The 14936-nt window shown below is 43.7% G+C and overlaps 1 protein-coding gene and 1 non-coding gene across 7 annotated transcripts in view; both read right to left on the minus strand.

Moving 5' to 3' along the window:
• Positions 1-5839: 5839 nt before the first annotated feature.
• Positions 5840-14936, minus strand: part of ITPRID1 (ITPR interacting domain containing 1) — a 77735-nt gene continuing 68638 nt past the window's right edge. For 3 of the 6 annotated variants that reach the window (XM_053264827.1, XM_053264825.1, XM_053264822.1), the window contains 3 exons: positions 10455-10796; positions 10110-10208; positions 5840-8139 (listed from right to left, as the gene is read on the minus strand). In XM_053264827.1, coding sequence (XP_053120802.1) covers positions 10143-10208; positions 10455-10796 — 408 coding nt within the window. In that variant the 3' untranslated portion in view covers positions 5840-8139; positions 10110-10142. The remainder of the gene's footprint in view (positions 8140-10109; positions 10209-10454; positions 10797-14936) is intronic. The other 3 variants (XM_053264826.1, XM_053264823.1, XM_053264824.1) reach the window with 2 other exon arrangements.
• On the minus strand, positions 8860-9023 carry LOC128332214 (U1 spliceosomal RNA). Its single transcript, XR_008310624.1, has one exon. It is a non-coding gene; the product is annotated as a U1 spliceosomal RNA (small nuclear RNA).

The raw sequence follows: 14936 nt of genomic DNA on the forward strand, positions 1-14936 counted from the left end.
TTTGGATTTCTCAACAGCTTTTTGATACTATCAACCATAGTATCCTTCTGACTGAATCCAGATTATACATAGGTATTTATTGTGTGGGGTCAGAACTAGGGAGACTACTTTGATCTGCCAGTTCTGGATGGGGTCACCATCATTCCTCAGAAGGAACAGGTATGCAGTCTGAAGGTGCTTTTGGATCCAAACCTCTCCCTGGTGTCCCAGGCTGAGGTGGTGGACAGAGGTGCTTTCTATCAGCTTTGGCTGATATATCAGCTGTGTCAATTTCTTGAGATAAATGGTATCAAAACAGTGGTACACATGCTAGTAACCTCCAGACTTGACTACTGCAATGTACTCTATCTGCATTGATCTATGCCTTTGTACTTAAGTCTGGAAACTACTATTGGTACAGAATGCGGCAGCCAGGTTGGTCTCTGGGTCATCTCAGAGAGACCATATTATTCTTATACTAAAAGAATATACAGGTTACTAAGATGTTTCTGGGCAAAATACAAGGTGCTGGTTACATAGTAGTATACTGAGTCAGACCATTGGTCCATCTAGCTCAGCATTGTCTACACAGATTGACTGTGGTTTCTCCAAGGTTGCAGGCAGGAATCACTTAGTCCTATCTGGAGATGCCAGGAAAGAACATGGGACCTTTTGCATGCAATTGTACAGATGCTCTTCCCAGAGCAGCTCTGTCCCCTAAGGGGAATATCTTCAAGTACTCATATGTAGAAAGCTTTTTAAATCTTGGCTTTTGATCCAGGCTTTTACATGATTGTTTTTATTGCTGCTTCTATGTGTTTTTATCCATGTATAGTTTTTAGGCTTGTATTTTATAGATTTTAAATTTGGTTTGTTTTTATATTTTTAGCTTAATATTTTTATTGTCATTTTATTGTATGTTTTTTAAAACTTTTGTAAACTGCCTTGAGATTGTTTTTAATGAAAGGTGGTATATAAATTCAACAATCAATCAATCAATCAATGTAGTATCTCATTCAAATGCAAACAAGGGTGGACCCTGCTTAGCAACAGGGATAATTAATGCTTGCTACACCTATATCTGGCAGCAGTGATATAGGAAGATGCTGAAAGGCATCATCTCATACTGCGCGGGAGGAGACAATGGTAAACCCCTCCTGTATTCTACCAAAAGAAAATCACAGGGCTCTGTGAGCGCCAGGAGTCAAAATTGACTTGACACACTTTACCTTTACCGCAAGACCAGCTCTCGTCCCATATAGGTTATAACCTATAAAGCCCTAAACAGCTTAGATCCTGATTCCATTTTGTCTAGAATGCTTTTTTAACATCTACATGAAACCGCTGGGACAGATAATCAGGGGATTTGGTGTAGGGTGTTATCAGTATGCTGATGACACCCAAATCTACTTCTCCATGTCAGCTTCATCTGGCAACTCCCCTAAATACCTGTCTCGAGGCAATAATGAGCTGGATGAGGAATAACAAACTGAGACTGAATCCAAACAAGATGGAAGTGCTCCCTGTAGGAGGCCACAGTTGGGGAAATAGGATAGATCTGTCTGTTCTGGATGGGGTTACACTCCCCCAGAAGGAACAGGTCCAGAGTTTGGGAGTACTTCTGGAACCAACCCTCTCCCTGATACTTCACATGGAGGCGGTGGTCAGGAGTGCTTTTTATCAGCTTCGATTGGTTCACCAACTGCACACTTTCCTGGAGTGACCTTAAGAAAGTGGTGCACATGCTGGTAACCTCCAGGCTTGACTACTGCAATGCACTTATGTGGGGCTGCCTTTGTAGTCCAGAAGCTGCAATTGGTACAGAATGCTGCTGCCAGATTGGTCTGTGGGATGTCCTGTAGAGACCTTATTATTCCAATTCTAAAAGACCTACACTGGCTACCAATAGGTTCCCAGGTAAAATATAAAGTGCTGGTTATTACCTATGAAGCCCTTGGGCCCATGGTATTGAAGAGAATGCCTTCTTCGTTATGAACCTCACCACCTATTAAGAGCTTCAGGGGAAGTTTGTCTGAGGGTGCCACCAGCTTGTCTGGTGGCGACTTAAAAGCGTGCCTTCTCTGTAGTTGTCCCAGGACTGTGGAATGCACTTCCTGCTGAGATTAGAGCTGCTCCATCCCTGTTGGCTTTTAAGAAACAACTGAAGACACATCTCTTCAGCCAAGCTTTTTAATTAGTTGGTGTTTTTATGGATATCTTAAACTGGCTTGTATATGCTTTAACTGTTCAATTCTTGGTTTGTTTTATTCTTGGTTTGTTTTATGCTGTAAACTGCCTAGAGACTTCAGTAGTGGGAAGTCTACAAATTTATTAAATAAATAAATAAATTAAATTTTAGAGAACTTCTATTTAAGAGAACATCTTCACCATGAGCCCCACCACCCATTGAGATCATCTGGAGGTTTGCCTGCAGTTGCCATGCAGGGACAGGCCTCTTTTTTGCTGACTTGAGACTTTGGAATGCACTCCCTGCTGAAAAAAGAGCCTCCCCATCTCTGACCACTTTTAAAACGCCTTTAAAGACTTATTTTTTCACCCAAGCTTTTTAAGTGAATTGTGGCTTTATGTTGTTTTAAGGCTTCCATTTTTAATCTATTTGATGTTGTTGTAAACTGCTCAGAGATGGAAGTTTGGGGCAGTCTACAAATTTAAAAAGCAAGCAAACAAACAAACAAACAAATCAATCAATCAATCAATAACTTCCATATTACCGTTTTCTGTAAGGAGTGTCCAGATGCTATTCCTTTAAAATTCAGCTGCTAGCCTGAGCTGTAATAGAATTCTCACCAATCTCTGCAGAATAATCACTGAAGAGATTTTGTCTGCCTAAATGTTGCCCTTGGGGCGTGGTTTTCATTTCATAGGTTCTGGATCAGGCACTCCATCAAAGCTCTCTGAATCCTTTTGGCTTTAGCAATTCCTTTTGGTTTTAGAGGCTTTAAAAAACGGAGACTGCAAGTTTTGATCAGTGGATTCATCAACTAAGGCTTTAGAATAATGGAGTCAGATGGTACCTTCAAAGTCACTCACAGTCCAGCTCCCTCCTCAAACATCCATAACATCTAAGCTAAATTGTTGCTGATGCTTTCGTTATCAAAATTGTGCGATTTATGTTCATGCTGTCTTACAAAGTACAAGAGGATTCCTCACCCAGAGCAACTCAGAATATAATATTAAATACATGAGGGACAATGGAAAAGGGGAAGAAGATAGATATAAGCAGTGGTAAACAGGGAAATTAAATTGTAATGTAACATTACAGTGAAACCAGATTGAAGGTGCACTAGTGTCATGAAAAGTCTATAGCCTGGGAAGTAAAGTGAATAGGAAACTAAATCAAATCAGGTCAGATCTGATTGGAGCGGAAGTTCTAAAATACAAATAATGCTGGCCAACACGAACTGTTTATATTTTGCATTTATAACCATGTTGTGAGAATGCACTTTTGACATCCTCTTGACATTTGCTTGATGACAACATAAGGAGGTTATTGATTTTCACATCCTTGGAGCTCTGAATAGCTGTCCTTGGCAATGGCCATGAATCAGATTTGATACACAGCTCACTTCCTATGCCGTTTAATTTAATCAGTGGTTACACATCTGTTTCCATTTGTTTTAACAAAATATGATCTACAACATAGCAGATATGAAGTGATATTAAATATAAGCTGTTCCTGTGTGTCTTTCACGACTGCCTAATAAAAAGTGAAGACTAGTAAAAACACAAGCTGTGGAAATGATAATATATTAGGCTTACACCTTGAAGTTATTAAGAGAAGCGCATGTTGTCCTTCTTAAAGTAGAATGTACAGCACTGAGCAGAAAAACCCATTGTTATATTATTGGGATTTTAAAAAGACCAGGTACATGAATTTAATAAGAGCATGGACAGAGCTTCTAAATTAACAGATCTTTTTAAATTTGATTTTTAAAAATTGGCTTTAAAAGCAAGTTTTCAATTTTTTTTAACTTTATTTTCTATTTGTTTTTTGTGTGTTGTGATTTTATGCATTTCATGTGTTTTTATTCAATGTTTTAATGTTGTGTTGTGAGCCACCTAGAGAACAATTTCTTATGGGGTGGCTAACAAATAGAGTTGTCTATTTATTTATTTTTTATTAATTATTTATTATTATTATTATTATTATTATTATTATTATTATTATTATTATTAGTTTATCCTTGAAGGTTGAGAAATTAAGGCAACTGAAGATATCCCCAGTATTTTTCATATGCATCCTTGGCCTGCTTCTGTAATTGTGAACGTTAGGCTATCTCGTGCTCTTGTACCATAGTTCTTTTCATCAGCAGTTCTTCTGTTCTCCTTACCAGCTCTGTCCCTTTCTCTGGCTTTATTTTTTAGGGCTGCCAACTTTTTTTTGACAGGACTCCTGAGCAGGGACATAACAAGGGGAGAGGGGGCCTGTGTTCACCCCTCTCCCCAGGGGTCCCTCAGCATGAGGGAGATAATAAAGAAAATAAGGAGGGGTAGAGCTGCCGGGGGGGGGGGGTTGCTCAGGAGCTGAAGGGCCTGTATTCTTTGAACCCATCTATTCAATTATAACTACACTCCAGCTCCTGAGCCTATAACGGCTGCATGTCAAGCAAGAATTCAGCAGGTGAAGTTTCACTCAGAATGAAGATGCAGTTAACTTTCTGCAGGGACCAAGGGGGAAAAGGTTGGCAACTCTATTGTTTACATACCTTCCTGTGCTGTTGTGTTTAAAGTATGGTTGTGGTACAGCAGTCTCATTTTTTTCTCCATCAACCTTTCTGGGCTAGGAGGGAAGGAAGCAGAAGCTGACTTAACTTACTTTATGAGAAAGCCGGCCCAATGTAGGTGTCTCTTACCTTTCACACTGAATGGACATGGAAGCTAGTCATGGGGCAAATTTTGAAATGGCGGAAGGCACAGGCACTGAATTTTAGGTACTTAGCCTCCAGAGCCCGGTTTGATCCCAAAGAGCTTGGATTGCTTCAGTTCCTGCCTCCAAGCTAGAGCCCTCACTGTCCCTTTACATCGTGCAGTTATCAGGGCAAAGGGCAGAACCATGAGTGGTCCCTGGGACTGTATAAGTAGGAACAGAAGCCCTGTATGCTGTGGCACAGGTTTGCTATATGTACAACACAAGGGATAGAGTTGTGGGATGCAATGACAAGGCAGTGGAGTGGAATCAAGAATATTAATAGTTTAATGAAATAGATATTATCTACAGAGAGGCAAGTGCAGACTGCTTTTCTATGCTCTTGCTGCTGGCTGTTTTTTTAGCCCCACCTCTACTCCAGGACTGGAATACAAGTAACTAAAGCCCATTCAAAAGCTGTCCTGGATCAAGGAATGGATTCACCAAAAACACCACACTATAGTATACAAGAATTCTAGGGAGCACTATTAGCAACGCGATCCTCATTCTTCCCATATGAGTGTTATTCCCATTGTTCCCTGCATCCCTGGTAACCACAGTGAGCATTCGTAGCAGCATACAGGAAACGGCAGGAAATATTTTCCCATGGTTCAACTTCTTAGTGTTGATGCTGTCAGGTCCTGTTCATGCTATGTCATTCTCTAGAGTTCTTTCTGCCACCTACAGAAGATTAGGCAGCTGCATTGTTCCCCAGACTTTCCCAACTAACACAAAATGTTTGGTGATATGCCAGAAATGAAGTCCATATCAAATTCAACTATATAAATATGACAAGCTTGACTTTAAGCTAGGAGACAAGTGTAAGCTTGGTTGTCTGTGGCTGAGATGGCGGGTCTCTATTGAAATCAAAAGGTGCACACTATGAAACACTGAACAAACCCCTTTGAAATAAATGTCAGGGAGGTCTATCTCTCCATTGCACAGAGGCTTTTATTGGTAAAACAATCCAACTCTGCTGTTAGGTTATATCTAGTTACACAGGCAAACAGTACACTCCTCTCCAAATAAGATATATTTTGCACATTTTAAATAGGGATATATTAGTCTTCTAGGTCTCTGACAGAAAAAGAAGGCAAACACGTTGCTTAAGCCTCTACTTTGTTATCAACCAGACTTGATTGTGTAAACTATATGTTTGACTTTCACTGATAAGCTGTTATTTGTTATGAGTGAAATTCACCACAAGGCACGTCAGTGTTAAGCCAGCATTAGCCAGCACATAACTATGGTGGCTAACATGGTGAGGGAAATTACTCAGAGTAGTCCCACTGAAACTAACAATGCCTAACTTGTCCTTTTAATTTCAGTGGGGCTACTTTGAGTAATTTTCCTCATCATGTCAGCCATTCTTATTAGTTAGGCCTGCCTTTTTTCCTGTAATGCCCTGGAATGATACCATGTTGGGGGCAGTTTGGTGGGAAAGAACAGTGGTCAAAATCTGCTGAGGGGACTGCTGCTGTCACCAAGAAGCCTTTCGAGATGAAGGGCTAAAATGTGGGAGGTTTTGTGGATTCTCATTATTAATCCTATGCGGACTCAGTGCAGACTGTCCACACACAAACACTACATTTCCTCCCACAGTTTGCCCACAATTGCCCCATTCATGTTTGTTTATCCATTGTGAATGATTGTGGTAATCGTTTCCAAGGTTTCCCTCCCCTCTCAATATGCCACCCACCATTTCCTTTCCAATTCCCATCCTCTGTCTATGCTGGCTTTGCATGCAGCGGGCTCCATGGATGCTCTGCAAAGAAGACCAAAAATAGTGGAAACAGTGGAAACTGAAAGATGTTAAGACAATGGTTTATATGGTCATGCTGCCATACCACCTGCTGCTGTGGCTTTTAAAAAACATTTAGCTTCAAAGCTCCCCATACATGGTCACTAGAGACTCCACAGTGTGAAGATATGGTATGTGTTGCTTCTGTTCTGCTATCTAGTCATGCCCCCGTAATTAATGAGCGTTAGCTGCTATGCTGGTGATATGCCACCAAAGCACCTTAATTTCTTTTTAAAACCCTTCAGCTGCCCCCTGCAAAAATAAAAAAATGAACTTTTTAAAAAATGAAAAAAAAATAGGGGTGGATGAAGACCACCTTGATGGGTCACCAACCAGAAAAGAACTGTGTGGGAAAGGACTGTGCCCAGGTGTGGAACTCAGTGGGTGTGTAGCAGAGGCAACTTTGGGCACCAACCCTGCCTTTTGTTGTCACCCAAATGGGAAGCCACACCTATGCAAGTCATGCTAATTCCACCCAAATAAATCTCTCCAGCTGAATTATTTTTCCTTATGCATTCAAGTCAGTTTTTAAAAAAGAAGTACTGAAAATGTCCAGTTCTCTCAAGGATTACAGGGCTAATTATGAACCAACAATGCGGGAAGGGCAGTACGTCTCTGGCTGGCTGTATATGCAAGACATTTGTATTGTTTTATTATATTGGTGCTGATAATTTCCTCATGGTCACAATAGCTACGTATATTATTGAAAGCCTAAAACTCTGAAGTACAGTATTGTACTGTTGTAAAGTATTATTTGAGAAATAGATCACTAAAGGTCAGCAGCCCAGGACACATGGATGGATGGACACACAAACACTCAGTAGAACCCAATGGCTAATTCCAACAGCTGGGAGGAGAAGAATTCTTATGCACCACCCTGAGCTCTTTGGAGGAAGGGTAGGATATAAATGTAAAAAATACATTGATTAATTAATTGTCTCAACTATTTTAATTCTTACCAGTAGATGGCAGCTAACTGCAGGAAATCAAGTGGCTACTTAATGAAGGAGGCCACACAATGGCTAAGCGCTTTCTTCCTGGCACCGGTCTTGTAAGTATTGGACGTAAAGAAGACCAAAATTCTGCTAATTCTAACAAAACAGCAGTCTAGATAAAGCCTGCCATAGAGTTCACCTCTTAAAATGGCTTGTTCAGTACACATAGCTCAACTTGTCCATATCCTTATAATCCAAATCCTTCCTCATGGCTTTTTTTCCACAGACACATATACTCAGTGTCCCTTTCCTTTTCATATATTCTGTCATAAAAGCATGTTTTATGGGGAATTTTCATTCCCATAAGAGCAGCTGATTGCTGTAAGATGCTTTAAAAGATCTCTTACAGGATAATGTCACCACAAAAGACATGTCTTCCATCAGTCTCTTCCTTCTGCTGCATCGTTATTGAAAGAATTTCGGAAAGATTTCTTCAGCTGATAAAACACAGAAATAAAAAGAGCAAGAAGTTTAACGAAAAGCAGACAGATTAGCCTTCATAAAAACACAGCATAGTAACTGAAATCTGTGTAAAACTGTGAATGGTGGAGGGACAAAGAAATGTGGCCTCACCAAGAAAAAGATTGTGGCCTCTGCTACGAATGCCATTTCTGAAAGTTTGGGTCAGTGCAGGAAGGGCATATCTAGGAAACACATAATTCTTCTGCGAAAACAGAGAGCTGCCAGGCAGTTTCTGAGCTTGCGGAGTAAGCTTCCCCTCCACATTCTTCCACATCAGAAAATGTAAAGTTCTGTGTAAAACTTGTCATCAGGGGTGACTCAAGGTACTGAGGCACTGGAGGCGATGTCCCAAATGTTGTCTTTCCTCACAAAATTGGCCCCGTTTCAAAAATGACCCTTGCAAGCTTTGAAAGTGCAGGAAGTGGGGATGAGGGAAGGCTACAGGCTTAAAAGCAGTGGCATTGAGTGGGGTTGGGGCAGAGAACTGGTTTGCTCCCACTCTTCTTGCCCCACCCCAGCTGCTTCTCTCTCTCTCTCACCTCGTCTGCGCTGTGTGCAGGTTAGGGAACTGTTGCATGACCAGCCCACATGCCTGGGGTTAATGCTGCAGCAGCGCAAGGCAAGGAGGGGGGGGGGCAGTTGGAATGGAGCAAGAAGAGTGGGAACAAGCCACACCTGTGGTTTCTCTGCCTCCCCCAGCCCCACCCCTACAGGCCACCACTGCTTACAAATTATGCAGTCGAGTTTCTCGCACTTGGGGAAATCGCAGAGATCAGCACACTCAGGCAGGGCAATGGATGAGCCTTACCCTGGGAAAACCTCTTTCATGATCAAGGTGTCTTCCCTGCCAGGTAGACTTCTGGTCTTCTTCCTGCTTTAAGCCCACCTGAATGTGATCCACTGCAGAGCAGGCTAAGTTTAGAACATTTTGCTGACCGGCAGACAATCCAGATAACACCCTTTCCCCACAAAGCAAGGCCTATAGCCTTAAATGTAAAATGCCACAACATTTAATTTGTCACCTCAGTCTGCTTTCTGGAAGGACCCACATTGGAAAGCAATCATTTTGGAATAAGAATGACCTCTTTCGGTGTATATGAATAGCAGTTAGCGCAAGGAGAATAAGGTATATGTCATTTCAGGGTGCTAACATTAGCACACACTGAGGCTATTCACATGGTGGGACGAAATCAAGCTAGCCTCCGCTAGCCCGATTTTGTCCCATCGTATGAACCACCAGGCTCGGCTGCGAGCCTGGTGGTTCCTCAGCAGGTAACCCGCTCAAGTAACCCGTCCCTTAAACCGGGTTTGCAGAGCAAGTGCTCTGCAAACCCAGTTTTTTGGATCGTGAGTAGCCACACTGCGGCTCCTCATGAGGAGACCCCCAACCGGGAGGCTTAAAAGCAGCCTTCCGGCTCAGGGTCTCTCCAGCATGCCCTGTGCACTTGCGCAGGGCATACTGGAACTTCCAGGGCCATGCGGCCCCCGATCCTCCCAGCCCCCGCCGGCTCCTCAAGGAGCCTGCAGTTGTGTGGGCGGCCGATCCGGCTGCCCAGGGCTGCAGCCCTGCTCGTCTGCAGGGAGAGCAGACTTAGCCCACTCTCTCCACTCACCCTCCCCAGGCAGGTCTCTTTGATCATGAGACCCACCTCACTACATGGCTAGATCATGGTATGTTCACAGGATAAAATGCTGTACAGTTGCAATTTTCAGGTTGACATTGACAGGCAACTGGTGGCTCATGGGGTGATGGTGACCCCAAGTCAATTAAGCTAACCTCTGACATCCCTACCAACTTTTAATAAGACATTTGGTAGACAGAAATATTTTATACTTTAATGTTGCATTTCTTCTTTGGATCTTGTATGTAATATGTATGGGTGTATTTGTATGCAGTGCTGTGCTTGAGCAAGTGCCCCCCCAACCCCAGTCATGAAATCCTTACAGTGAAAGGACACTCTTTTTGTTAAGGATTTGACTACATCCTTTGCCCAGCTCCCATGCACCGACATTCTCCTCTGAGAATGCAGATTCCAGTCTTGCTCTGCAAACCAGACAAAAATTCATTCTTACAATGTTGTAAAACATCTGCTTTCAGACAAAGATGCTTTAATTTCTATTCCTGTAGCTAAATTTAGTTATATTGCTTTTAAAAGGTATAATGGGATATCACCCCAATCTTAAACTGTATATATGTATATACATATTTTAATGTTTACTGGTTTTTACTCTCTGTTTGGTCAATGACTGTAAATAACATAACATTACATTACATTACATTCATTCTTACATTCTGTATAAAGGCCTTGAAGTCTAATTTTGGCTGAGGAGAACCTTTTGTTTCCTTTTTATTGTTGTGACTTTCCTTGGGGTCTGCTGTAGAACTGGTCTTGCCTGTTGCCAATGCTGAGGCATGCAGCTCTGATTTTCTGAGTAAGGAAGCGGAGGGGCTTGATGGGGCCGTCGCACTCCTGCTTGGAAGCCTGTGATGGATACGCCTGGAACACCCAGCCCTGGGGAAGGAAGCATCCGGAAGCCTGGCTCCATTCTGACTGTCTCTTTCTTCCCTCCAGTCAGAAATGCCAAGTTCTGAGCATAGATTAGACTGTTCAGCTAACAACTGATCCAGCTGCTGAAAAGAGGAAAGAGATGTGCTCAGTGGTGACAAAAGTATTGATTAGAACAATGAAGATGGCACACAACGCTTGGTAACCCAATGATGCTCTTGCAGTGCACCCTTTGGAGGCAAAGGTTGGCTGTTAAAAATGGAGTGACTGCTTCTAATAAATGTAGCGAGGAAAGAAAGGCGAGGCAGTCGCCTCAAGCACCAGATTACTGCAGTGCCAGCAGTGCAGCAAGACGTGCCCCCCCACACACTGGAACAGCAATTTGGGACCTATCTGACCCTTGCAAAGAGAGCTTCTCCTCACACTCCTTGCAAAGCTTGCAAGAAACACAAAGTGAGAAGAAGAGGCTGCTGGCAGTGGCAACCTTCCCCTGGCCTGAACCACTTTCAAAACTTGCCAGGATTGGTTTTGAAAGGGAGCTGGCCCACACCAGGTTCATGGAACAAAGAAGCATTTGGCACCTCACTTCAGGCGCCAGAATATCTTGGGCCACCCCTGCAAATGTCAATACTGAGGTCATTCACACAATCAAAAACTGTGTTCTACCCAGGCTTGGGAGCTGGGTGTACTGCTCATTTTTGGTTGAGTGGAAGCAAGGTAAGAAGAAAACTTGGGCAGAAGTGATTGTGTGGAAGCAAGGTAGGAGGAAAAGCTACCCAGGTTTTCCTCCTACTCTTCTTCCTTACAATCACTTCTACATGTTGGGAATTCTCTCTGGTAAGAGATACCCTTCTATTGCAGCAGAGTTCACAGAGGCACAACACAGCGGAATCTGCCTAGGCATGCGTGTATGCTGAGAGTAAAAGAAACTTGGAGCCAATTCATAGTTTTAAATCAATATAAGGAGTCTTTATTAGTGAACTCCATTCTAGATTGTAAAGTGGAGAAAAGGGGGAGGCTATTCTCACAAGCAGAAAAAATCAGGCTAGGATTGCCTAGCCTGATTTTTGCTGCTCGTGTAAACCACTGGGCTCAGGCGAGCCCGGTGGTTTACAAACGGCTAGCCCGCTTTTGTAGCCCTCCCCTAAGCCCAGGTTTCCCAATCGTGAGTAGCTGCAGCGCGGCTCCGCGCCATGGCTACACACGAGTAGACCCCTAGAGGGGAGGTGAGAAGCCACCTCCCGGCTCTGGGGCTCTCCCCAGTATGCCCTGCGCATACTCCCCAGCACCCGCCGGCTCTATCACAGAGCCAGCAATTGTGTGGGCGGCCGATCTGGCTGCTCAGGGCTCCTGCTCTGATTGTGAGCGGGGATCCCCACTCTGTTGCAGAAACCAGGTCTCACTGATTGCGAGACCCGGCTCAAGATGTCTAATCTAGCTAGCTAGCTGGATGCAGAGGGATGGATTCTGCATCTCTGCACACATGGTGCAGGGAGAGAGGAGCGTGGGTGTTGCAAGAGAAAAGAAAAGGAAAGAGGAAGAGAGAAGTGGCAAGAAGGAAGAAAGTCCCTAAGAATAGCAATCTACATACCAAAGGGATAGTGTCAGAGCAGTAGAGAAGGGAAGACCAATGTCTTGACCTCTCTAGCCCTCTGACTCACTTGTCTCCCCCCACCCTCTGTCATTGAGACATGAGACAGCGCAAAGTCCTTCACTTCCAACACTACCCAGGTTAGCTTCCTACCTTGTTTACACACAACCAAAAATGGGGAGTACACCTTGCTCCCAAACCTGGGTAGAACACAGTTTTTGATTGTCTGAATGACCTCAATATTTATCAGGTTTAGATTGTAACTGCCTAATTAGCAATGCTTGATTATGGTAAGGGAAGAGCCCATTTGAATTTTCAAAAGTTTCAGCATTGATGTCAAAATTTGTTTATTGGATGAAGGAGAACCTTCCATCAAGTTATCTTAGAGAGCACCTTCTTGGGTACGATCGCCACCGCACATTAAGGTCATCTGAGGAGGTCCATCTTCAGTTGCCACCAACATGTCTGGTGGCGACTCAGAGGCGGGCCTTCTCTATGGCTGCTCCTGGGCTGTGGAATGCACTCCCGGCAGAAATCCACAATCTGAGTTCATTATTGGCCTTCCGGAGAGCCCGTAAGACCTATCTGTTTGTCCTGGCCTTCCAGGGTTTTAAAACTATTTTTAAACCCTAAAGGTTTGGCCTGGTTTCCCAGGGTTTTAAAAACTGTTTTAATTGATTTAATAATGATTTTATGTTGTTTTTGCAGTTTTCGATTTTAACAGTTAATTGATTTTAGTGTTGTTTTAATGTAAACCTCCCCGAGCCATTTTTGGAAGGGTGGTATAGAAATCAAGCAAACAAACAAGCAGCTGAGTGAATTGCATGAAAATGGAATGTGTTTCTCCACTTTTTATTCAAGTCCTAGACAGTAATTACAGCTCAGAGCTGGGCAAAACTCCCCCAAGGCTCATACGGAATCTCTGAGTCTGGGAAAGTGACTCATTAACCTTAAGTAGAGACTTTTCGTTCACACTTTGTCAGTCCTCTGCTGGTAAATGTGACTATTGGCAGGGCTGGGGTGGGTAGGGCGGGGCTATGGCATGACTGTCACATGGGCTTGGGGGCGGGGCTTAGAGAGTATAGAAAGAGATTCTGCCTACACATTAGCCCAGTCCAGTCAGGAGCTTTCTTGAGCCTGGGCAGACAAGCTCAGTCTTTGGCTCCCAAGGCCTGGGAGCTTCAGAGCTGTGCCCTGGGACAAACTCGGGGACTGCACAGTTATCTGGAGCCTTAAAAACAAGCTTTGGGGGGATTCTGCATAATTCCTACTAAATTGTGCTTACCAACACTTGGGTTTCTACTAAATTTTTCATAGCAAAACTTGGAGGAAAAACAGATGAAGTTTTGAGGAGATAGTCAGCAGCTCACCAACACAGAGAAGTGATAACAACAGCAGCAATAAAATAAAGCTCTTCCAAAACTAAATAGATGGTTTCAGCTCAGATTTAATTAACACTGAAGCTATGAGCACAATGAGGCTATTCACACGAGTGTGCAAAAATGGGCTAAGGGAGCCCAGCCCGGTTTTGCACGTTTGTGTGAACCACCAGGATCGCGCCCGATCCCAGTGGCTACACAGTGGCAAACCCACCAAAGTAGCCTCCTTCTAAAATGAAGTTAAGGTAGAGAGTGCTCCCTTACCCTCATTTTTTAAAATAGTGTTTCTGCTAATACACATTTGCATAAATATACCTCTTCTATAATTCTTACATTCTTGTGAGTCCAGTTGCTGCTTGTGCCCTCAAGAACCCATATGTTAAAAATACTGCACAGAGTGTGTGTGTACAGGGCAAGGTAAAGTGTGCCATTAAGTCGATTTCAACTCCTGGCACCCACAGAGCTCTGTGGTTTTGTTTGGTAGAATAAAGGAAGGGTTTACCATTGTCTCCTCCCATACAGTATGAGATGATGCCTTCCAGCATCTTCCTATATCGCTGTTGCCCAATATAATACTAGCGGGGATTTGAACCGGCAACCTTCTGCTTGTTAGTCAAGCATTTCCCCACTGCGCCACTTAAGGTGACAGGGGAAGATGCTTAACTTGCAGCCAGGAGAGGGCTTCAGCAAGGATGAGGAGGGGCTCGAAAGGTCTTCAGGTCCAGGCTCCAAAATTACCTAGGTGAACCTCTGTGTGCAGTCTTGGCCAGACAGCAACTGAGGACCACTCCTCCCTACACCAAAGCAGTGAAGGAAAGTGTGGAGCAGGCCTGCTCAGCTGCCCCTCTGCCAAGGTGCACTGGGGCGCTGGGACTGAGCAGCCACCAAAGGGATGCACTTCACTTCTTCCTTTCCTACTTTCTCCTCCAAAGTTACACAGGGAAGGAAAAGATGGAACATCATCATCTCACTTCCCTCGCCCCTGTCCGATCTCACCACATTGGCTAGAAATAGTAAATGTGTGGATTCTAGCACAACTATTTATTCTCTTTAACTCCACTGTGTCATGGCAGAATGGGATGGAGATGCAGGAAGCCCACACGGGTGCTCAGCTGGAGTGAGCAGGGACATTATGTTATTGGTTGGCTCCACAGACCACCTGGATGGAGCTTGTGGACCACTGCTGGTTCGCAGAACATAGTTTGAGAGCCTCTGCTCTAAGGTATGTGGGTCCAAGTAATTAAGGACCACAGGCCTATGAATTGTGTTCAGAAGGCTATAGGATGCCAGTGAAG

The sequence above is a fragment of the Hemicordylus capensis genome, chromosome 6, assembly GCF_027244095.1.
Source record: "Hemicordylus capensis ecotype Gifberg chromosome 6, rHemCap1.1.pri, whole genome shotgun sequence".
Classification (NCBI taxonomy): domain Eukaryota; kingdom Metazoa; phylum Chordata; class Lepidosauria; order Squamata; family Cordylidae; genus Hemicordylus; species Hemicordylus capensis.